At 34.1% G+C, this 22,296-nt stretch overlaps 3 protein-coding genes and 1 non-coding gene across 4 annotated transcripts; all 4 read right to left on the bottom strand.

Annotated features, from left to right (window-relative positions):
- Positions 1 to 826: 826 nt before the first annotated feature.
- Positions 827 to 3,576, bottom strand: LOC100178860. The gene is made up of 5 exons (XM_002131175.4): positions 3,265 to 3,576; positions 2,751 to 3,021; positions 2,244 to 2,340; positions 1,721 to 1,863; positions 827 to 1,252 (listed from the first exon to the last, which is right to left on the bottom strand). The coding sequence occupies exons 1-5, from the start codon at positions 3,501 to 3,503 to the stop codon at positions 1,079 to 1,081; spliced, it is 924 nt and encodes a 307-aa protein (XP_002131211.1). The 5' UTR covers positions 3,504 to 3,576; the 3' UTR covers positions 827 to 1,078.
- A 1,487-nt stretch (positions 3,577 to 5,063) lies between these two features.
- LOC100181175 (protein VAC14 homolog) lies at positions 5,064 to 17,641 on the bottom strand. The gene is made up of 17 exons (XM_009859850.2): positions 17,498 to 17,641; positions 16,751 to 16,904; positions 16,038 to 16,205; positions 15,648 to 15,710; positions 14,988 to 15,205; positions 14,487 to 14,593; positions 12,689 to 12,826; positions 12,088 to 12,172; positions 11,121 to 11,250; positions 9,828 to 9,893; positions 8,830 to 8,926; positions 8,157 to 8,289; positions 7,667 to 7,859; positions 7,026 to 7,144; positions 6,442 to 6,521; positions 5,893 to 6,049; positions 5,064 to 5,480 (listed from the first exon to the last, which is right to left on the bottom strand). Exons 1-17 carry the CDS (start codon positions 17,587 to 17,589, stop codon positions 5,354 to 5,356), a joined length of 2,127 nt encoding a protein of 708 aa, XP_009858152.1. The 5' UTR covers positions 17,590 to 17,641; the 3' UTR covers positions 5,064 to 5,353.
- On the bottom strand, positions 15,332 to 15,380 carry mir4181 (microRNA 4181). Its single transcript, NR_034578.1, has one exon. It is a non-coding gene; the product is annotated as a microRNA 4181 (primary transcript).
- LOC100183525 (protein KIAA0556-like) lies at positions 17,640 to 21,694 on the bottom strand. Its single transcript, XM_002124458.3, has one exon. The coding sequence runs from the start codon at positions 21,677 to 21,679 to the stop codon at positions 18,728 to 18,730; it is 2,952 nt and encodes a 983-aa protein (XP_002124494.1). The 5' UTR covers positions 21,680 to 21,694; the 3' UTR covers positions 17,640 to 18,727.
- Positions 21,695 to 22,296: the final 602 nt, after the last annotated feature.

The following is a 22,296-nucleotide window of genomic DNA, read 5'->3' as shown; positions in this document are numbered from 1 at the left end:
ACATTACATATCAGTAAGTACTGCACGACGTACACGTCCTATTTAACGTGGATGACATCCTACAGCGTGACACGACATGGGGTTTGAGGTTTATAGGCCAGACACATTACCCCGTCACCCAAATGCTTTAACGTTAACCCATTAGTGACCAATGAACATAAGCAATATGTTCGTGGTTAGTTCAGTGTTTTGCTCAAGGTATGTTCTCTCTGCTGCACGGCGCTTATTTAAAACCCCGCAACTTCTCCAGTGCCTATTGAAAAAATCTGGGCCAACTTGTGCATTTAAAAGGATAATCCGTTCTGGTTGAAAACTGTTCTGGTTCACGGATTTACTGATTATACTGACATTTACTTACCAATACAATTTTTCACAGTAGCCTATCTATATCACAATGACCGTAATCCAGCAAAGGGTAAAATGAGACTTTCAGTCCACACATTTGTTAATACGCTAGGTCGCTATATATGATATTGATTTCAGTATGAATCGAAAGCTTTAATAACCATACTTTAATTGGAAAGCAATTGGCTACAAAGGATTTGTCCGATAAAAGGTATCGATCGATGGATTGCATAATCAAAGTTGATACGTAAAAACATGCGAATGTGCTTACGTTATTCAGATAGTTTACGGGTAAAGACGTATAAACTATTAGGGAAGTGTACATCCCATACCTATGGCCCTAACCTGCAGACTGCTTTATTAACATGCTTCTAAACGTGTGGCCAACTGGCACTGTGCTGGCACTAGATTTTACCTATTGGTGATATTTTGTTGTATAAAATTGAAACCACTTCGGCGAATTTGTAGGCTATGATTTTGTCATAAAATGCATCTGGAGGTTTTACCTGAATGCTGCACTTTATTTTAAATTGTAAAGATTAAATACTCAAAGAATAGTTGTAATTGTACCAAAGGGTTGCGTCTTTTAAGAAGACAAAGAAAACGTATTTTAACCACCCATACTCATACACGTATAGGCTATAGGTAGTTAGGACTTAACAAGAGTCCGGGTCTGGAGTATTTAAAATAGACAGAGAAACACATTCCATGATGGGCGGTTTGGTTATCTAAGCTATTCGTCCAGCAGTTTCTGTAAAAACTGATGTGTTTTGGGCTCAGGTGATCTTTCAGCGGTAGTTGCATTTAACTCTCTAAAAGCTTTTATTTCCCGGGCTCGCTTTTCCATCATGGCTTCGGCTCGTTCCAGAAATGCGCTCCTAGCGGATCGGTCGATTCGACGATGACGCTTTTACGAAAAAGTTTGGTTTATTGCTATTACATAGTAGGGTCGGGGGAGACGGGATACCTTTAACACATTTAATATCCAAATACCCTTATCGTGTTTTAAACAATTAACACTGATCTATGGAAGTCATGAGAATACGGTTACACGTATGATCTTTATGGGTGAATCTTTTTTATTTTATGCAAGGTATGGTTGGCAATTTACACAACCCATAAGAGACTCCTGGGTTGGAGCAATTACCTTTAAATGGCTTACCCAGGCACAGACCCCTCAATTCATACAATAACAGCAGCCCGGCACCGTGGCATAGCGGTTAGCGCGCCTGCCCGTAACCCAGAGGTAATGAGTACGAGGGCAAGACACTTAACGGGAATTGCTCCAACCCAGTGGTCACTTATGAGTTTTACAAATTTTCAAACACATAAAAAAAATACAATAACAGCTAAACCACACTTAAACCCGACTCACTGTATAAGCAGCTATCTTGTTCGGGTAGGACGGACGGGGATGTAAAATCGTGACGTCATATTGTGGATATCTCGGTATTGCGTAATCTGCTTTGGTTCGGATTTCAACTTGCCTTAAAAATCCGGCCGATTCATTCCCGGTAACTTGAAATAAAAACATGACGCAAATTGTTCCAAATTGTTCGGTTATTAAAAGAAAAGTGTCGTTACACACATTTAAGCAAACGATTGGTTTTCTAGATATCTTACTACGGGGTAAGATATGTCCATATGTCCATATCTTATACGGGGTAAGACTTACTACGGGGTAAGGTATCCATATCTTACTACGGGGTAAGATATGGATACCGTTACCGGCTACCGCATATTTCTTTTCTAATTGTGTTTTTAACAGTAAACGGTGCTATTTTAAAGTGGTGTGGATATACAGTTAAATGAAAAGTCAATGAAAACATGGACCATGGTGCCCCAATCTACTATATATACAAGATAAAATACATGAAAATATAAAAGTATAAACGTACGTGTACTAAGCCCTTTAATTCTTGCTTTATTTCCATCGAAATCTCGCTCGAAACTGGTTACGAATTCCGGGAGTCCGAGGGATTTTAACTTGGGGTACTGTATATTAAAACAACCTTGTTTATTTATAATAAGTTTTCATGCAAATCTTTGCTTACTACTCGTAAAGCTATAGGTATGGTTGGTTTCAATTAATTTATTTCTGGAGTGCCAATGTGATTCCGAGTATTTTGAACTTTATCCTCGCGTGGCCGGAAAACGACAGTAGTTAAACACGGATGTTCTGTTTCATACACCTCGTGCCAGCTGATACGAGTTACCAAGCATGTTACTTTGTGGGTGTTCATTTTTTTATGTGCTGATAATTTGGACAATCCATTAGTGACCACCATGTTGTAGCAATTGCCGTTAAGTGTCTTGCCCAAGTACACATGTGCCAACATATAGGCAAGTTTGAGATTATCAAGAGTTTCTGCAGTTAACAAGATTCTTCAACAAGTAAAAGTAACCTGTCTAAAATCGTGTGGTTGAAGATCTTCATAAACCGCATCTTTATGTTTCCCTTTTTTCACGAAATCGATCTTTGCAGCGTAGGGATCTACAACACGAAATCTTAATTGAAGGTCCCTCCTACTGTTTTGCCCGATATTTCCACACGTTTGGGCTCTAGAACCAAACTTAGAACGCTCCAGTTCTTCGAAATATTCGTTTTTGCGTTTATCGTTTCGTCGCCTTTCTTTAGAAGTTGGCGCAGAGACACTTTTTGTCGCTTGTTCGTATCTGAAAAGTTACAGAAAGGGTGAAGAAGACGTGACACCTTTGGCACATAGTATATAAATATCCTGATCGTGTTTTAGACAATTAACAATGGTATATTGGGGTCGTATAAATTAGAGGTTACGTTTTTTTATAATTATGATAAGAATTATCTTTGTTTACTACCAAATGGGAGGGGATATTAGAATGAAAAGGTTGTCCCATCTTCCCCACCCTACTGTACTACATGAAGTAAATACCACTAACCTCCACGGCTTAATAGCTTCCCTGCTATTTCTTGGCAGAGGTTCTGGTTCAAATGCTTGTGGGTTAAAATTAGGGGGCGGGAGTTTCCATACATCGAATTGGGGGGATTTCCCGGGGAGTGAGAAAAAGTTGCTCCTACGTCTAAGACTTGCTGACTCTGAATCAAACTTAAGTTTGCTAACGAAGCCAATGTTGTGTGACGTCACAGATGGATCAAGTGACGCAACGAGGGTCGTCATTACAACCTCTCAAAACTTAAATATCTCAATAAAAAATATTTTTTTTTGAAAAAAAGCTATGGACACAAATAATGAAAAACAGGCTTTATTATGTGTTAAAAATCGCCTAGCCTAGTATCTATAACATGCAAACTGACCTTTAAGAGGTAAGTAGGGTAGAGGAAGATGGGACATCTTTAGCACATAATATCCAATATATCCTGATCTTTTTTAAACAATTAACAACGGATAGACCGGGAGTCGTGAGAATACGGTTTATAATTATTAGAATGTTTTTTGTTTGTTACCAAATTGGACGATAAAATAGATTAAAAATGTGTCAGATCTTCCCCCACCCTATATAGCTTATACACCGAAGGTACATACCCATCGTTTCTGTATTTTTGTTTCACACTATTCATTCGCAAGTCTCGATTAGTATACCTTTCCTGTAAACTAAGATTGAAATAAACTAAATTGCTTTGTTTTCTGAATTAAATCCTGCCCTGAATTGTCGTCAGAAACCTATATCCGCATATTATTATAACTACAAGCTATTAAACCACGTAACTGAAATCACAGAAGCTGCTTAAGGTTTTATTTCGACGTCGTTCAAGCCCGCTTTTATTCTAACTGCTATTGTGTGGTTTGCTTCCATTGAGGTAGCAGCCCAAGTGTTTGCTTTGCCATTTGAAAGCTACTTAAGGTCAAACCAATAATTAACTCACAATTAAAAAGCAAGCAATAATTCAACTGTACATTTATTTTGTACACAAACAAACACTCATTTTTAGAACAATTAAGCTGCCTGATTTTATAGTCTACTTCACAATAACCTTTACAGAGCTTCTGTATGCTTCCTAAATTCAATGCTGACATAACAAAACCTATACGTCTCATTATTGTATCGCTTATACCTCTCATCTGGTATACACAATTGTAACAAAACATTTCTTTGACCTCTAGCATGCATATGTTATAGCTTGAAAAAGATATAAGAACATTATGTATTCGGCTTTCTACAGAAACCTATTTAAAAACCGCTTTTTACAGAAGCTATTTAAAAACCGTGGTAGTCGCCTCTACTGTTATAGCAATTTCCTTTCATGTGATTCGGTGTGTGTTTTAACACCGTTCGCAACAAAAGCATTTGTACAGTGCGGATCGAGTGACAATAGGCGTATAGGAACAAACGCTACGTATGTAATACTGTCCCCAAATGGTTAAATCAAACCACAGGATTGATAATTATCGCAACGACACACTTCAAGTTTAGATGCCTTCGTATGCATAAGCATGAGGTGAAAACATGATATTTATTTTTCCTAAAAATAGAAAAACTTTTTTCCAAAATAAAACAAAATGAAAACTGAAAAATTGTGGAAAAAGGTTAACTATATAAGATAACAATATTTCGCTGGTTCGGTTACAGTATCGTATGCGTAGATATGCAGAAACACTAAAATAAGGAAAAACGACAGCTGTAATAACTGCTTTTGAGCAAACAACAAAAAACTCATATAACGACAGGCCGCCGCACCGAAAAAGGTGTTCTTTCCTTTTATATAAAATTAATGAGACTTTTTCCAAATATAATATACTTTATTGCACATGTCTCCATAACAGAACACGAGATATTTGAATAGTAAGCAGTATAAGCCTTCCTGGAACAGAACCTAATGATAGTGTATCACAGTGCGCGACAAAGGCAACAGATTGCACCATATTTTCGATATTTGTTACTGCTTAAATTGGAACTAAACTAAATATTGAGGGTTTTTAAAATTTTAAATCTATTAAAATTTCGAAAAAAAAATTTTTTTGAAATATTTTTTATACAAAAATTTTTCTGACGTAAATTTGACGCACGATCACGTGATTGACGCCTGGAGACGACTATGACGTTTGAATTCGGCGTGACGTAGCTGGACGTCAACAAAATGCTTGAAAAGTTGGTTGAAATCAACATCGACCAGCCTGTTGCCTGGTTCTGAGTCACTGTGATAATAACATGCATAATTTCAATGATTTTCAAATTTGGCGCTTTTAGCATAGTCATTATTTACAGTTGGCATTTAAAGCAGCTGCTTTCCCTATTTTAGTGCAATTGCTGTTTCTTGCCCAAGGACACCCCCCACAATGGTAGCAGCGTCAAGTCTAAAACACATAACCTCTTGCGTTCTAACCACCCTGCCTTCTATTTTTTGTGGGTGAGATCCTTGTCAAGGACCTGGAATTTAGGCCAGATTTGGCCTATTACTCCAACACCTTAACAAAAACACCCCGAAATTTAGGTCATTCATGAGACGGTCATTCATGAGGTCATTCATGAGGTCATCCATTTAGGTCATTCATGAGACGGGTAACCACTGTGCTTTGTTCCCAATAAATAGAAATCCGAAACACTTACTGTGATAATGCAGGTAGTAATGTAGAGTCCGGAACACAATTAAGCCGATGATGTAAGGTGTCAAACGATCGGCTCTGTGGCAACAACATAAGCAGAGAGTACAGGCATTTTGTAAGGTGTTGTCTACATGTGCCTTCTAATAACTGAAGCCTCAGATCTGGGAAAGTATAAGCATGAATGAAATTTTTATATAAACTGCCGCTGGCAAGTGGGGTAAGATGGATACTGTAAGCATATTGTTCCAAAACATTTGAGCCTATTTAAATTGAATTTTTTTTTTTATAAACTGTTGGTGTTTTATATAGTACTGTGGGGTAAGATGGATAGCATAAGCAGAGAGTATCCCAGATTTTCTAATCATATTTTTAACAATTAAACACTTTTTTAGTGGGGAAATGCGTATATATTACTATAAATATTCTTTGTTTACCACTAATTGGGTGGCATATCACATTTTTGGGTCACAGTTTAAAACCTGAAAAGGGTGTCCAAACTTTAGCATAAAAAAAATTAGGTTAAAAATTAAGGACAAAAAAAAAATTTACTCACAAGCAAATATTGGAGACTCAAGAAGTTGAACCAACTTATCCAACTCCATCAATAAATCAACCGTTAATTCAAAGTCAGAACTTTAGTTGATGATTAAGGAAATTCAAACCTGAAATGTCCAAACCCCGAAGTCTAGATAACATTTTCCCCCACTTTATTTAAATGGTTGTGTCCTTACGCACACTTTTCTTCCAATTAGAACTTTAATATGTTTAATTAAATGTTATTTATTTAATTTACACATTGTATCGTCTGTAGGGTGTAAAGGTCACGCCTTTTATCCAAAACAATATTTCTTTCTTTTTTATCAACAAGCGTGTTTTAACAACTGTTGTTTTACCGTTACAACCCGTCTTTTCGCCTTTGTCAACTCTCTTGTTCTTTGTTATCGTGACCGAAGAGACGAAATAAATTTCATTCATTCATTTAAATAAGTTTTCGCAGGGCAAACTGTTTTGTGGTTTTTAAATTAAAAAAATGACTCAAACTAATTAACATAAAAATGAAATTTACAATATACGAAACATGCACTGCATGCCTACACACTTATTCTATGCTAGGCTGGGATTATAGGAAAAGGATACAATTTCTGCAGCAAAGTACAGCAGTGTTGATAGTTCTGTGTTAGCAAACACAAGCAGATAGCTGCAACTGGATTGTGGCACCAACTTTTGTACAAACAGCAAAACAAATCACTGTTTTCCTACAAAAAACATTAGTGATTAATGCATGAAATAGCATTATTGGACCTTACTAATATGTACTTGGGAAAAAAATCTAAGGCATTAGGCAACAAATAAAAGCATATTTATGTTTGGAGAATACACTTTCATAAGTTAGGTTTAAAACCAGTGTAATAATCTATATATATATTCGTTATATTGTTAAATCTGTTTTGTTCCTTTTTTAGCCTGTTTTGTTAGCCACAGCCAGTTACAGTTTTATTTTCATTCAATGTCGAGTTACAGCGCGAGTGGTGAATACCATCGTCGCATTCTTTCGTTTATTTCGTCCTAAATTCCTGTGTTTTGCGTTAATTGATTGTTTTTTTTGCTTCCCATCCCTTTTTTTGAGGTCAGAATAAACCAGTTGTTGTTTGGATTGCTAAGTGAACGGACTTGGATTGTTGGTAAAAAAGCTAAACGCAATACTATAAACAGTCTTAAAAAAATCTTTTAACACAAATGCTTAATATAAATCAAATACACTACACAGTCTATCCTACCTTTCCAGATTTATTTTTGAGTTTTTCCCTCAATTCTGAAAGTTCGCTGGAAGTCATGAGGATGGTGTTGAGTTTTTTAATGGCATGGGAGCAAAAGCGAGGATCCTCCAGTTCCTGTTGCTCCTTGGAGAAGGTGAGAGAGGAGGAAAGAGCACGGAAGACATTTTCAGCGTGGAGGAGAGCACACAACTGCCTGTGGGGGAATAGATTATAAATTTTGGGGATTATAAATTTAAAAAAATATTTTGAGTGGGAAGTAATAAAAATTAATAATGCCATACACTTGTTAAAAAATATAAAACATAAAGACATCTGCTGAAAAATAAAATAATATAATTTGTTTTATATATACTTAGAAATTATTTTATTAAAAAAAAATTCAATTAAAAAAGAGGGTAACTTTAAGCCCTTTACCCCTTAATTTGGTGTCAAAAACTGGTAGAACACTAATTAAAAGTTATTGATAAACAAGTCAAGTTCGTTTTTTTACCTAATAATAAACGAACTTCTTTTCTCCAGCAAATCTTGATCGTTCTTAAAATATCTCAACAACCTCGATATAAACTTGGTGAAATAAACGTTTAGCACAAGTGGCGTGTTCGATGTATGGAGGGACGTGTTTACTAGAAATAAAAAACCTTCGCTTATTTCTTGTCTTGAAAAAATGGTGAAAAAAAAATGATAAAAATTTGAAAAAATGGTAAAGTAAAAAATATATAAAGGTTGAAAAAATGTTAATTTAACCACAATATAGGCTTTATAAATTCAAAATATTTATAATAGAAGATTAAAAACAAACAAATTAGATTTAAAGGTTTTTAAATAATAAGAATTTATTAGAGTGTAAACTTATAATATAGTAACAAATCTACCTCTATTTGTAAACATACGAAATGACGAGAAACCTCATATGTAACAACATATTTATTTATATATATATATATATATATATATAGTATTGAGGGGTAAGACAGAACACCTTTGAGCACATAATATCCAAATATCCTGATCGTTTTAAACAATTAACAACATTCAAAAGGAGTGTCGTGAGGATATGGTTTTATAATTTTTAATGTTCTTGTTTACTACCAAATGAGATGAGAAAATGGAATGAAAAGGTGTCCCACCTTCCCCCACCCTACTATACCAAACAACAAACTTACACTTAAGCCTTGTGCCAACAAAAACTTGGCTATCAATGGGAGTTCCTGCCACAGATGAAGCCATCTCTGCCATGCATTCTAATGTTAGCAGTACAACCTGGAATAATGGGGTCATAGGTTTTGATGCAACTAATAATAAATAAAAACTGTGTCAAGACCAACAGGGGTAATATGGGCCATACATTTCAAATTTCAGGGGAGGCAGGGACACTTGAATGCACATTTTTTATGAAACAATTTCTGACTTGGTATTAAAAAAAATATATATATATATTTACAAAAAAACAACAACTGCAAAAATGATTGAATCTTCAAACGTTTAGTTCTGTGGGTTTTAACTAAATTATGAAATGTGTCAATGAGATACAGTTACTTTCTTCTATTTAAACTCAGATTAATTTATTAAATTCATTTTTCCTAAAATTTACTAATTATTGTAGCCCAAAAATTCTAGGTAGGCCTGCCTGCCCTGCCACCCCAGGTTTAGCACCTATGAAGAGTAGGACAAGGAATTCATTTACCAGGCAAAGGCAACCAAATTGGGAAGTCGAAATATTGTTACGGAAATCATGAATTCTTAGAACAGCTTCATTGGACTTATAAGCCTGGCAGCAACACCTTATAAACACCTGTTTGTCTACGACATTGTTTTATTCAGTCTTGCTTTTTTTAACAAAGATATTTTGTAACATTTTTTATACTTTACTTGTATTTTTAAAACACAGCCTAATTTGTGACATTTTTTAATTAGTAACATTTTTTTAATTTGTATTTTTTTTTTAAATTGTAACATTTTTTTTATTTTATAATTTGTAACATTGTTTAAACTATACTTGCATGTAAAACACAACCTAATTCTGTGATAGGCATGGTTTTTAAGGTGTTAGTAGCAAAGAGTCAGCAGTTACTCATATACTTTGATTTAAAAAGTATTACATACAGATTAAACCAGGGTTTAAACTTATGAATTGTTAGAAAACAATAAATGTAAATCTTACATCATCTGCTGGATCTGAAAGTCGTTTCATAACCTCAGTAAATATCTTTTCCACATGATCAAATATCTGTAGATTACACATAATGTTAATAACAATGCAGTTCAATGTGATTGGACAATTTAATATATAGTAGGGTGGGGAAAGATGGAACACCTTTGGCACATAATATTCAAACATTCTGATCGTGTTTTAAACAATTAACAAAGGTCCATGAAAGTTGTGAGGATATGGTTTTATATTTCCTTTTTTTTCTTTGTTCTTTGTTTCGTACCAAGTGGAATAAAGAAATAAAACGAAAGGGTGTCCCATCTTCCCCCACCATACTATAAGTATTATTGGCTTTGGGTATACAATACAATGCAATAATGAAGAAACAAATACAGATAATAATAATATAATAACTTTATTTGCCTATGCTATTACGGTAGCTAAGATTAAAAAATATTTTAAACGGAAAGACAGGATATAGAGACAAAATAACAGTTGTTAAAACACATTAACCTGTACCTTATAGGCCTACTATATATATGTCTATACTGGTACTGAAATAACTACACAATTAGGAAAACTAAAATTTTTTAGTCACAACAGTTTAAAAAGGTAATATACAGGTTTTATTAATTAAACTTACACTGTAACGTATTTTTAAAGGTATTTTGAAAACTCAAATTATTTAGCCATAACAGTATAAAAACAAGTACTATACAGTTTTCATTAATTTAACATACACGTACGGCAGTGGTTCCCAAACTTTTTTTTCACCCGGCGCCACTTGAGCTATTCAAAATGTTTGCGGCGCACTTAGCCAAAGGTCTTAGAAATAAAAACGCATTTTTACAGTTTTATCGTGTATTTTAAGATTAGGCTCGTTTAAGCATATGAAACTTAAGAATATGAAAAGTGTTGTACCACAGTCTGGACATGATTATTGCAAACTGAAAGAAATAATTGGCATTGTTACGTAATATACAAATCTACTGTACAGATAGAAATGCGAAAACAAACTTTTTAAATTTTATTATTGAACAAACACGTTGGATTTTTATATAAAACAACAATTTATATTGCAATAAAATATTAATACAAATCAATTATCTCGACCATGCTAAATTGGAAATGTTTCTGCAAATTTTCACGGCGCACTTGACGAGTTGCGTCGGCGCACTAGTGCGCCGCGGCGCCCACTTTGGGAACCGCGGACGTACGGTATTTTGAAAACTTAAATTAATCAGCCATAACGATACAAAATGCCTATAAACGGTTAAAATCATTTTTTTATTATTTTTAACTTACACTGTAAGGTATTTTAATAAGCAGGTGAGTAATCCACCTGATCACCGCACTTTTAGTGTAAGTTGAATCAAAATCGAGATGTTCCGTGAAAACATCAACTATTTCTGTCAGTGGAAGATTGGTGTTGGGTCTGGAACATCAACAATAATTATAAAAAAAAACACAACACAAACAAATCATTTAACAACATAAATAACCAAAACTAATATATACTGTTTCATACACCTTGTGTCTGCTCACGAGTTACTACCTAAGCTTTGTCTGTAATTTTCTTTGGATTTTTTAATATATTTTTAACCAAAACAACACAAAGAACATGAACTGCAATGTAAATAAAACCAACATGTTTTTTGTCCATTTTGGTCAAAATGAAAAGAAAAGAATTTTATTTAAAATTGAAATGGAATTTTACGACAAAATAAAAAGTGGGATTTGCCGATTTGGCAACATTGGTGACATTATTTTGATAGTTATAAACTATAGCATAGTAGTATATTGGTGATCTGTGATTAGAGAAAAAACCACACAAACTAGTTTAATTTGAACACTCATCATACTAAGTATGCTGAAACAGCATTACTCATGAACCAAAACCATACAAGAGTATTCATATAGTGCTATCATTATACATGATATTAAACCATGCAAAGATGTATTATACATATGAATGTATGTGGCTTACTTTATCCTCGGGTGACCCGAAAGCAACAGTCGTTATAACATGGATGTTCATACACCTCATGCCAGCTTACATGTTACCAAGTATGTTACTTTATTATTTTTTGGGATTATTTTTTGAAAAGATTTTTTATTTTTTTATGTGTTGGTGATAATTTGAAAAATCCATTAGTGACCACCGGGTTGGAGCAATTGCCATTTAGTGTCTTGCCCAAAGACACATACGTCCACAATGGTAGCATATAGCGGAAAAAAACATCAAACATGGATTTTCTATATAATGTCTTACGTTTGATCAGTTTGTTCCTTATCCAAAGCAGGAGTGATCAGTTTCATCAAACTTACATTCGCGCGCTTAGCTGTTTCACGGATATGTGAAAATAATTGTTAAAGAAATGAACATTTTAAAAAGCTCAACATTAAAATTAGAGTAAAATTTCCAAACCCACCATATTTAATTTGTTTAAAAAACTTCTCTAATTTTTTTGGAAAACGTCACTTGCTAAGACACTAAATTAAAACGTAAAGATTTACATTAAATATTAATATTGGTTTTGCCCTACTAACAATTTAAAAATTTGTCCTCTACTGCCTAGCTACTCTAGCAGAACTACCCATATAACTTGTTAGAATAAATTTAGTCTTGCAAATATTTCCTAAATACAAACGCCAATATTAAATATTGAAGTTTAGTGGCAATATTAAATACTAAATAATACCAAAATTTAATACAAAAACCAATATTAAATACTAAATATTACTAAAAATTTAATACAAAAACCAATATTAACTAATAAATAATACTAAAATTTAATACAAAAAAACAATATTGAATACTAAATACCAATAATAAACACAAAATTTAGCGAGTCAAAACCACAAAAGGATATTTTTATGTTGAACATCCTCATGGGCAAGAGTTGGGAGTATGGCTCCCAATATTCCCGATAAATATTTGAGGACGACTGATCCAGCGAGTGAGATGAAGTGAACGAGCCAGTTTAATGATCTTTCCTGGATCAGAAGATCTGGGAAGAAGTTTGGAAGAAATGAAAATATTTTGTGGAAATAATAAGAAAATATGTTGAAATAATAAGAAAATATGTTGAAATAATAAGAAAATATGTTGAAATAATAAAAAAATAAATGAAAATAATGTGTGGAAATAAATATACATTGATTTTAATACTGTGTTGAAAAAATATTGTGTTGAAAATAAATATACATTGAATCTAGCGATACATAGTACAGAAAATCAAATTTTCGAATCTGTGAGATTAAATTTTTTTTATATATATCTAATTACGGAATTAGGTATTTTGTTTAATGGCGCTTTCGTATGTCACTGCTCAATATGTATTAACAATTTAAAAAAATATTAATTATAAACAAAAATAAAAAAAAAAATATTTTTGTGTTTGTGGGACTTTCGAGAGTAAACGTTTCGCAACGTCTTTTTATAGCCTGCTTTAGGTTTCATGACGCAAAAACTACCCAATAGTACAATTTTTGATCATTTTACATGATCCAACAAAGCTACTATAAAAGAGTCAATAAATGTGGGTAAAATTATTTTTTCTTATAAATATAAAAAAGATTCGAAATTCTAGATTCGGAATTCTAGATTCGAAATAAAGTATTCCAGGATATCCTAAAATACCTAATTATTCTGTAATGTGCATCCCTACCTGAAACGTTTCGCAATGTCCTGATTTTTTTTTGCTATATAATGCAATGGATTTTTTTTAAAAGGTACATTGATATTGCTATGAACAACACACAAGAATGTAAGACATAGGGCACAGTGTTTGTGGCTGCTACAATTAAAGGTAGATGTATCGGAATTTTTATATGTTAAAAATACTGCGTGTGAAAACAAACATACATGGAATCAGTGGATTACTTTTTACTTTCTTTGTGTAGCCTACTCAGTGCTTGTGTGTAATAGTGTAAGCATGTTTTAACTTTAAGCAGTGTGTTTTCTGGAAAACGTAAGGATTTTGAGACTTCAAATGTAAATGTATTAAGGTTAGACTAGTATCAAAAGGATCAAAACAGCTCGTCCATTGATTAGTTAAACTAAGGTTGCTGACTTAATTCATAAGGAAAATGTTAAAAGTAATAAGTTAAGTGTTATATAAGCTGATAAAGAACAAACAGTTTAACATCATATTCCAATTGGTTCACTGCTGGTATGTAGCAACACACGTTTTAAAACATTTATAGCCACCATTTAAACCTGTAATTTTTTAGATCATTATTTTGTAGGAATCACAAAGAGGAAAGTAAATTTTGCTCTGAATTTACACAATATGACAAAGCTTGTGTTTTGAAATATCAAATCATTATTATATAAATGTTCGGCACAGTAGCACAGTTGGTTGGCACATCTGCCTCTAACCCAGAGGTAATAGGTTCAAGGCTCTTCGCTGCTACCATTGTGGGTGTGTGTGTTCTTGGGTAAAACACGTAACGGCAATTGCTCCAATTCAGTAGTCACTAATGGGTTGTCCAAATTATCAGCCATACATAAAAAAATCTCCAAAAAATAACTACCCACAGAGTAACATACTTGGTAACCCGTAAGCTGGCACGAGGTGTATAAAACAGAACACCTGTGTTTATTGTCGTTTTTTCGGTCACGCAAGGATAAAATAAGTTACATTCTATCATTCAAAGAAATCTTACCTTCAGATTGGCTGTGAGTGATAATGATGTTTGCCATGTTGTTAAAATCCACTTTATCCGGAGATTTTTGAATCATTGTTTGAAATTCTCCAAGTGTGCTCTGACACCTGAGTGTAATTTGAACTTAATGGAATTACAGCATAGTATGAAAACTATTAGTTGATTAGAATATTAACAATATAAAGATGAGGTTGGGTATACCTGCGGCCTACCTAAATAATAAGTAAGTAAAATCAATGTTAATAATATAATGAGGCATAATAGTGTGAATGAATAGTGTAAGTAAGATAAAAAACTGTTTTGTGGGGGTATAAATGAACACAAAAACATGAACATTTTATATTAAAAGGCAGCTGAAAAAATGTTTTATTAAAAAAAAGGTCAAACTTTCTATTTTTCTGGCTGTGTTACTTGGTGAGAGCATGTCATAATGAACCATGTTATTTTAACTTTTAAAATTAAAAAAAAGTTAAAAAAAAATAAATTGGAAAAAATTCTCACATATTCCTTATCTCTTTGCTTGGATCACCCAAGATGAGGAGGAGAGGATCAAGGAGCTCAGGGAGGAAGACAAGGATGTCAACCTCCGGGATCGACATGACACACTTGAGCCACTGCACAAGGAAACGACGAGTAAATTGTTTCTTCGTGTACATTCGCTCACGCAGAAGGGAAACAAAGGCTGTCACGTCAAATGTGGGGGTCTCAGTCACTATGTCCTAGATAGAAAAAATAAATTATTGAATTTAATGTCAGTTTTTAAAATGAAATAACATTTGATTGTCAGTATTTGATAGGATGTATTGAGAAGCCAGAAAATAAACGGCATTTCTGTTAATAATTGCATTGTGTCAGCCTGACGTTCTAATTTCTAGAACGACAGGCTGACACAATGCAATTATTAAAGACTATTGACAGTCAATGCATTATTAAATATTTTCTATAGAACACACTCATTAAGTCTTTTAAAAGAGCCATTGGTCACTGAAACTTTGATGCCTCATAATTTTTTCATAGGAGGCTACTGATGTTTTTAGCTACTAGTAGGCTACTGCATTACTATTAGCTAGCTAATACTCAATGTGTCTTTTAAAAGTCTTAAATTTATTATTAGCTACAACATAAACAGCATTAACAGAATAAATCCAAACCATAAGTTACCTTTAACAATCGATCCAACAAATCTGAGCCGTTTCTTACATTGGGATCAGGATCTGCTGACAACTGAAACAAAAAATAAGATTAAAACTTAAGACCACATGTAATATAAACAGGGTATGCGTAACGTATTAATATTGTACAAAGTTTAACACTAAGTAAACATAACGAAACAAGGAAAGGCTAAGAGCCAATGGTCTTTACTTACTTAAAAGTTAAGTGGTCCAGAGTCAATCAATAGTTAACTAAATTTTAAACAATAAAAAATGTCAAAAACCTATTTTAAATTTTGAATTCTATGCACTATTTCCCTGATTCCTGAATAACTTGGTTTTGATTGCAATTTTTAGAAAATATGGGCTTTAATTATAACTAGAAGTTAAATTAACATGCCTTGCTCAGAGCATCGAATAATTCACTGAAATATGGTAAAGTGTCGGCTCTTGATACTTTAACAATATTGTAAAGTGATTCGCATGCAAAGTATCGCATTCTACTGTCGGGGTCAGATGAGCAAATTAACACAGGTTTGATCAAACTCTCAAGGTGTGGTTGGATGTGCTGTAGGAACAGTAATGCAACAAATTTAGAAAAGGAATATCAATACACTGGTTTTATATAGGCTATATCATTGCAAGTTACAGAAAACTTGAATTATAAACAATTCTGAAAATTAAAATTTATTGCTGTCCAATTTTAAAAATTAAAATGGATATGCTGCAGAAAACAGTTACATATTACAGCCTAATGTCCAATACAAAATATAAGTTAAATAATCCAATGTCCACTAGCCTACCAAGTATTAGTATACCATCTGGTTTAATTCAGACAAATATCATTGATTCTCAATATAGAGTCTTTGGCACACAGTTCAATAAAATAACCCTCAAAGTTTCCCACGTGGTAACTTTTAAGCGGCCAAGAGATGTATAAAAAACACCCATGCTATAATGACTATCATTGCCCGCCATGCAACGACAAATGTGTTACATTCAAATATTATTCAATGCTACAACCATCAGTCTAAAAATCCAAAGTAAAGTATAAGCCTATTTATTCATTATATATTTATATATATATATTATATATGTATTATTATTTTATACCTGATTTCCTAATGCAATTGCACATGCTGCCAAGCCTATCAATCCACCTTTTCTACTATGTGAGTTTTGTGAGAGGGTAAACTCCGCAGCAAGCAGAGAAATTACCCGTTGAATATCCTGGGTGTTTTCATTACTTGTGTAGGTCTTTACCAGTCTGAATATTAATGAAAGAAATTCTTAAAACCATATGACATATACATACTATAGCCCAAAATTGATTTAACTAAATAAATTAGATAATAAGTATACATCATACAGAGGTTTCTTTTTCTACAGAAAACAATTAGTAAGGAATATACCGTTGAGGTAAAACCATAGCAGCTTATGTCACATTTTTTTAAAAGTGTCTTTTTTACAATTTTGTATGCTGTTGGACATAAGACACATTTTGGCAATGTTTGAGAAAAGCTCTTTGGTTTTTGCTTCAACGATATATATACATATATATCTAATATTTATACTCTAGTCTCTATAATATTTTTAAACTGCTCTTCTGGTACACAAAATAAACATGATTTTTGTAACGAACATTTTGTGGGGCATAAACTACATAAGGATGTCCATGTGGAAGCCCATTCATTACAATAAATCTTACATTAATATTTATGCCAAAAGGGCAACTACAAAATGAAAATAGGCCTGGTACGAATAGCTAAAGGTGAGATAATACAACGAGAACTAGGAAAATTAAAAATAGAGAAGCTGTACACCTATGATAGCCCAAAACAGTTTAAGTTCTGAACTTACTTCTCAATTTCCAAAGCGGCAACTTTTCTCTTCTCGTACAACTTATCATGTAACATCCGTGTAACAGTAGGAGTTAAGCCAGGATGAGTCATATCTTTTTCTTAGTGTTTTTACCCTTTACCTAACTCTCCATTACCAAATCCTAAAAATAATACAGTACAATAACTTAAAAAGTTGCCAAAAATATTTCGGTTTGCAACAAAAAAGGAGATTTTATATCTCGCTGTTAAAGAGCTCATGTCACAGAATGTGAAGACAGTAGAAAAATAAACTTTTTGTTGCTGTACTAGTTTAATGGTAAATTTAATAAAGTTTGCATTTTGCACAGTAGCACGTTGACCCTTTTATCGGTAGGTCCAGTATTGTATATATTAATTATGCATGGAAATAATAGACTTGAAAACAATAAGCCTGAATACCAAAAGAACAGTGTTCTGGCTGCACCGCTGAGTTCAAATTACAAAAAGTTATAATTATAAACCATACATACAGAGTTGAAAGTGCAATTAAAAAAATATGAATTGGACAAAATTGAAAAGTATAATATAGAAGGGTGGGGGAAGATGGGACACCTTTAGTTAGCACATAATGTTCAAATATCTTGATTGTGTTTTAAACAATTAACAACGATCTTTGGGAGTTTTGAGGATACGGTTTTATAAATCTTTGAATTTTTTTGTTTAGGACCAAATGGGGTGAGAAAATAGAATGAACCGGTATCCCATCTTCCCCAATCCTACTATATAACGTGTGCTTATTTAAATGCATGCACCTCAATTTTACAGAAGAGAAAAAATATGAACTTAAATATCACAGTCATATTATGGAATCCATATGAAGTAGAGTATAAGTTAAGTTAAAGATTAACATACCAAATTGACATTGTTTGATAAGTCATATATTATTGTTTAATTAACATTAACCCAATGCACCTAAACATTTACACCTGTGACACATTTTAATATTGTGGCATTGGTCAAATGCATTAGAGTTAGGTTGTTTCAGTACCATTACACATAGTAAGTTAGTAACAGTAAACAATAATTATTTCTTGCAAATTAACAATTGCAATTTTGGGCCTTTAATCAGTAAGTTACAAAAAACAATGAAATAAATATAAAATTTGAGAAAAACAACACCACTTGCACCAAAATATGGATACTCGGACAAAAACTTTAATTGCAAATTTATAAATAATTTTCTATCAAATTTAATTCCAAAAAACATCTGTTAAAATCTCGCTTTAAAGATTTTTTGACTTGGCCGCATTGCTGTCATTGGCCTCAAGTCCTGGTCGACGGCTTTACGATGTTTTGCTGAAATCACTCGGTTGTTGTTTGTGAACTGAATGTCTTGGTGAAGATCTGGAGCCTGGGTTGAAGTTTCTGTAGCTTCGTGGTCGTTAAACTGTACAGTGTGGGGTTGTATGTGTTTGGCACGTGGGTTGCAAGGTTGGAGGAATCCGCTATAGATTAAAAGGTCATCCACGAGGATAGCAATCGTCTTTACACCTCTTGAAGCAGTTTTGGAGTAGTTCCAGATCTTGATTTTGGAAACAGTGACCGGGAAATCAAAAACAATGTAAATAAAGTTAACTTGGTTGGGAAGGACAGGGGATAGCCACATGTTTCTGCCGTCCATTGTATCATTGACTCCATTGATCAACTTATCAGGTGTCCGTACGTCGTCTAACGTTTGATCGAGGATATTTACACTAGAAGGGAAGGCAGCGATTTCATTTTCCGTCAGTTTTATTAGTTGACCATGTTCATCGTACAGCTCAATACCATTTAACCCAACGTAGTATAAATCGCCCCATGTGTCCAGAAGCTCAAATTTATAAACAAATCCAGTTGGTGCATTTGGTGTCTCGTATGAATCGCTGCGGGATCTGGAGGGACCAGTTTGTTTTTGATCTTGTTTCACAGAAGGTTTTGTGTTCGTTTTCGGTTTCTCTGTTTCGAATAGAACGTCCTGGGCAAAGTCATAATGTACATGACCGGGTGCTCTTCGTAAAACAAACGAGTTTCTAGTAAAAGCTTGCCCATCAAGCTCCACCATCACTTCTTTGATGCCTGAGTACGTATCTTCGAAACTAGCATTATAGTTCCACACCCTAAACCCAGTGATTTGAACAGCTTGAACGAAATTGATGGAAATAACACATGGTTGGCCATTATATGGAATCCTCCACATATGCATTTCATCCATAGTGATATTGGTTCCATTTAAAATTCGATTAACACTACAGGTATCTCCAGACCCCAAATATGCACATGCTACTAGCTGTATCGAGTGCAGATCAAGAGGAATTAATTCATTCTCTTCCCCAAGGACCTGTATCCCAACCAGACCAACAAAGCCGCCACCCCAGTTGGACAATATACGAAGCTTCAAGCATTTTGCGCAGTACGTCCCAGTTCTATCCAACACCACAGAATTGACACTCTGCCTAACTGTAGAGGTAAATGGACGATCCCTTTTCACATCAACCACTTTGTCTCCAGTCGTTGGTCTTTTCGTAACTTGCCGCGAAAAGTCTCCAACTTGGAGCATATGAGCATCGTCCGGAAAAGATGAATCATTCTCTGCGATTTTTTCCAGAATATTATCGTCAACTGTAAAAAGGATGTTGTCTCCAAAACTATCCATTCCTCCAGTAGCCACTCCAGATGCTTTCTTGATTTCTCCACAGAAGATAACGCTATCATCCAAAGCAATGGTAATATCTCTTGCCCCTCTGTGGCTGTGTATACGAGATTTGTTATAATTCCAGATACGTATTGCAGCGATTTGGGTAAACTCGGGAAATGTGAGACGAACAAGATGAGACGCACCTGCAGTGTAGGGTGCTAACCACATATTAATATCATCGCAAGTTTGATTGACTCCATTTACAAGGTTAGTAAAAGTACGCGGGTCGTTGTGATAACCAGGCAAAATATTAATATCCGGTGGTTCTGCAGAGATTTTTGACACCTTTGCTAAATTACCATCCTTGGAAAAAACCTCAATGCCATTAAGCCCTACATAATGCTTGTCGCCCCATGTTGAGTGGATATTAATGACAAGTTCTTTACCACCTGGCAAGAGAGGGATTTCAAAACCATCATCATTGGAGTCAAAGTCTTCAGTGTTGGTATTTTCTACATCTTCCTCTTGCTCAATGGACATACTTTCCAAAATTTCTTCCAACTCTTTCCCCATGTTTTGTATCCTGCCGAGATGTGAATGATTGAACCTATCAAGACTATTCCAGCTTTCTTCGAGCCAATTTCTCTTTGCTTTTTCACCACGGCTTGAAATTTGTGACCGTTTTGGAGATGAATGCTTTGCATCTTCAGGTTTAGGTGTTTTCGTTCTAGTCTTATCTTCAACTTTTAAATACTTCTTTTCTAACTGAACAACAGGAGAACAATTTCTTTCAACACCCAATTTTTCAGGCTTGTTTTTATTTATTTTATCTTCCAAAGTTGGTTTTTCTACTAAAAACGTTTCATTTAACGGATTTTTATCAGGGCAAGCCTTTGCTTCCCCAAGAACAGAGATGTTATCATTCGCTCCATCGAAACTCATGTTTATAATCTCTTCTGCAATAACCTCAGCAGAAGAAATGCTATCATTAAACTTAGCAACCTCAAGATTTTGGTCAGTCGCATTTTGATCTCCGATCTCCTCTTTTATACTGTCATCTAATGACCTCAGAGAGTTTAATTCAAATGCTACAGAAGCATCTACATCTTCAAAGTCCTCCGAATAATCCTGGTCATATCTTTCTAGCTCCAACTTGGTCCCGGTCTCATCTAAAATATGAACAGATCGTTGTCCCCAGAATTTCCTCCGCTTTTCTGGAGCAGTATTCGAGCGTGTATATTCTTTCCCTATAATATCCTCCATAGGTGGTGGAGATGCAAGGGCATCTGGTTCGGCAGTTTTGGCACGAAAAGTCCTTGGCGTCTTCATAGCTTGCTGTTTTGTCCCAGTAGAAACTGCATTTGCTCCATTAACATAAAGTGAAAAACCTGCTTCAAGTTTTTCGCGTTTTTCCTGCATTTTGTCTTTCATGTTAATCTTTCGTAAAAACTTGTTCTGCTTTTCCATGGCAATAAGGTATTTTTCATGTTTAACAACCGGATTCTCTGTACCTTTATAAACCCCATATTTATTGTTGTATCCAGCCATTTTAATATAACCTAATTTTCTGCAAGATAATACAGTGTCAGTGCCTTTGTTATTTTAACACATAAGTATATTTGCGCGTTATGGCAGACTAGTAAACAAATAAAGCAAAATGTAGAACATCTGTTTACTAATTAACCAAATGTAAATATATTGATAGACATTGCTTAAAAGTGTTAAAACTAAATCCTACATACCAGTTTTAATTACCTTCAATGCATTATACACGTATATACAGTTTGTGCATTGCATTTTCATACGCACGGTCGGCACGGTAATAGCTTAAAGAGGTTTGTTTTACTATTATTGACGAGTATATAACATTATAATCTGGTTATTTGGACTCAATGGCGGTTCTTTACAAATTAAACATTACGATGCAATAGACAATAAACAAACCTGTATCCCAACACCAGAGGTAAACAAACCAAAACAACATACCAACATCAAATTTGTTCAGTCGGTTTGTCACTTAAAACAGATGACAGGTAGTATTCCAGTCCGTCACTAAAGTATTTATTTACCTTTTTAAAAAACGGGGCCTCAATATAGAATGATTGTATATCAGCATTACGTTTTTGACATTTGTATGACTGGCGTATAAATCAGTATGGCACCAA

The sequence above is a fragment of the Ciona intestinalis genome, chromosome 3, assembly GCF_000224145.3.
Source record: "Ciona intestinalis chromosome 3, KH, whole genome shotgun sequence".
Classification (NCBI taxonomy): Eukaryota; Metazoa; Chordata; class Ascidiacea; order Phlebobranchia; family Cionidae; genus Ciona; species Ciona intestinalis.
This window is presented reverse-complemented; position numbering and strand designations above follow the sequence as displayed.

What these genes read in the sequence shown, in the direction of transcription:
- LOC100178860 (XM_002131175.4), bottom strand. Translation starts at nt 3,503, where the DNA reads ATGACGACCCTCGTTGCGTCACTTGATCCATCTGTGACGTCACACAAC. An exon ending in AACCACACGATTTTAGACAG is followed by an intron (nt 2,341 to 2,750) that starts GTTACTTTTACT and finishes TTTAATATACAG; the next exon opens with TACCCCAAGTTAAAATCCCT. An exon ending in AATTAAAGGGCTTAGTACAC is followed by an intron (nt 1,864 to 2,243) that starts GTACGTTTATAC and finishes TTTTATTTCAAG; the next exon opens with TTACCGGGAATGAATCGGCC.
- LOC100183525 (XM_002124458.3), bottom strand. Translation starts at nt 21,679, where the DNA reads ATGGCTGGATACAACAATAAATATGGGGTTTATAAAGGTACAGAGAAT.
- LOC100181175 (XM_009859850.2), bottom strand. Translation starts at nt 17,589, where the DNA reads ATGACTCATCCTGGCTTAACTCCTACTGTTACACGGATGTTACATGAT. An exon ending in GCCGCTTTGGAAATTGAGAA is followed by an intron (nt 16,905 to 17,497) that starts GTAAGTTCAGAA and finishes ATTAATATTCAG; the next exon opens with ACTGGTAAAGACCTACACAA. An exon ending in TTACTACCTGCATTATCACA is followed by an intron (nt 5,481 to 5,892) that starts GTAAGTGTTTCG and finishes TTATTATCACAG; the next exon opens with TGACTCAGAACCAGGCAACA.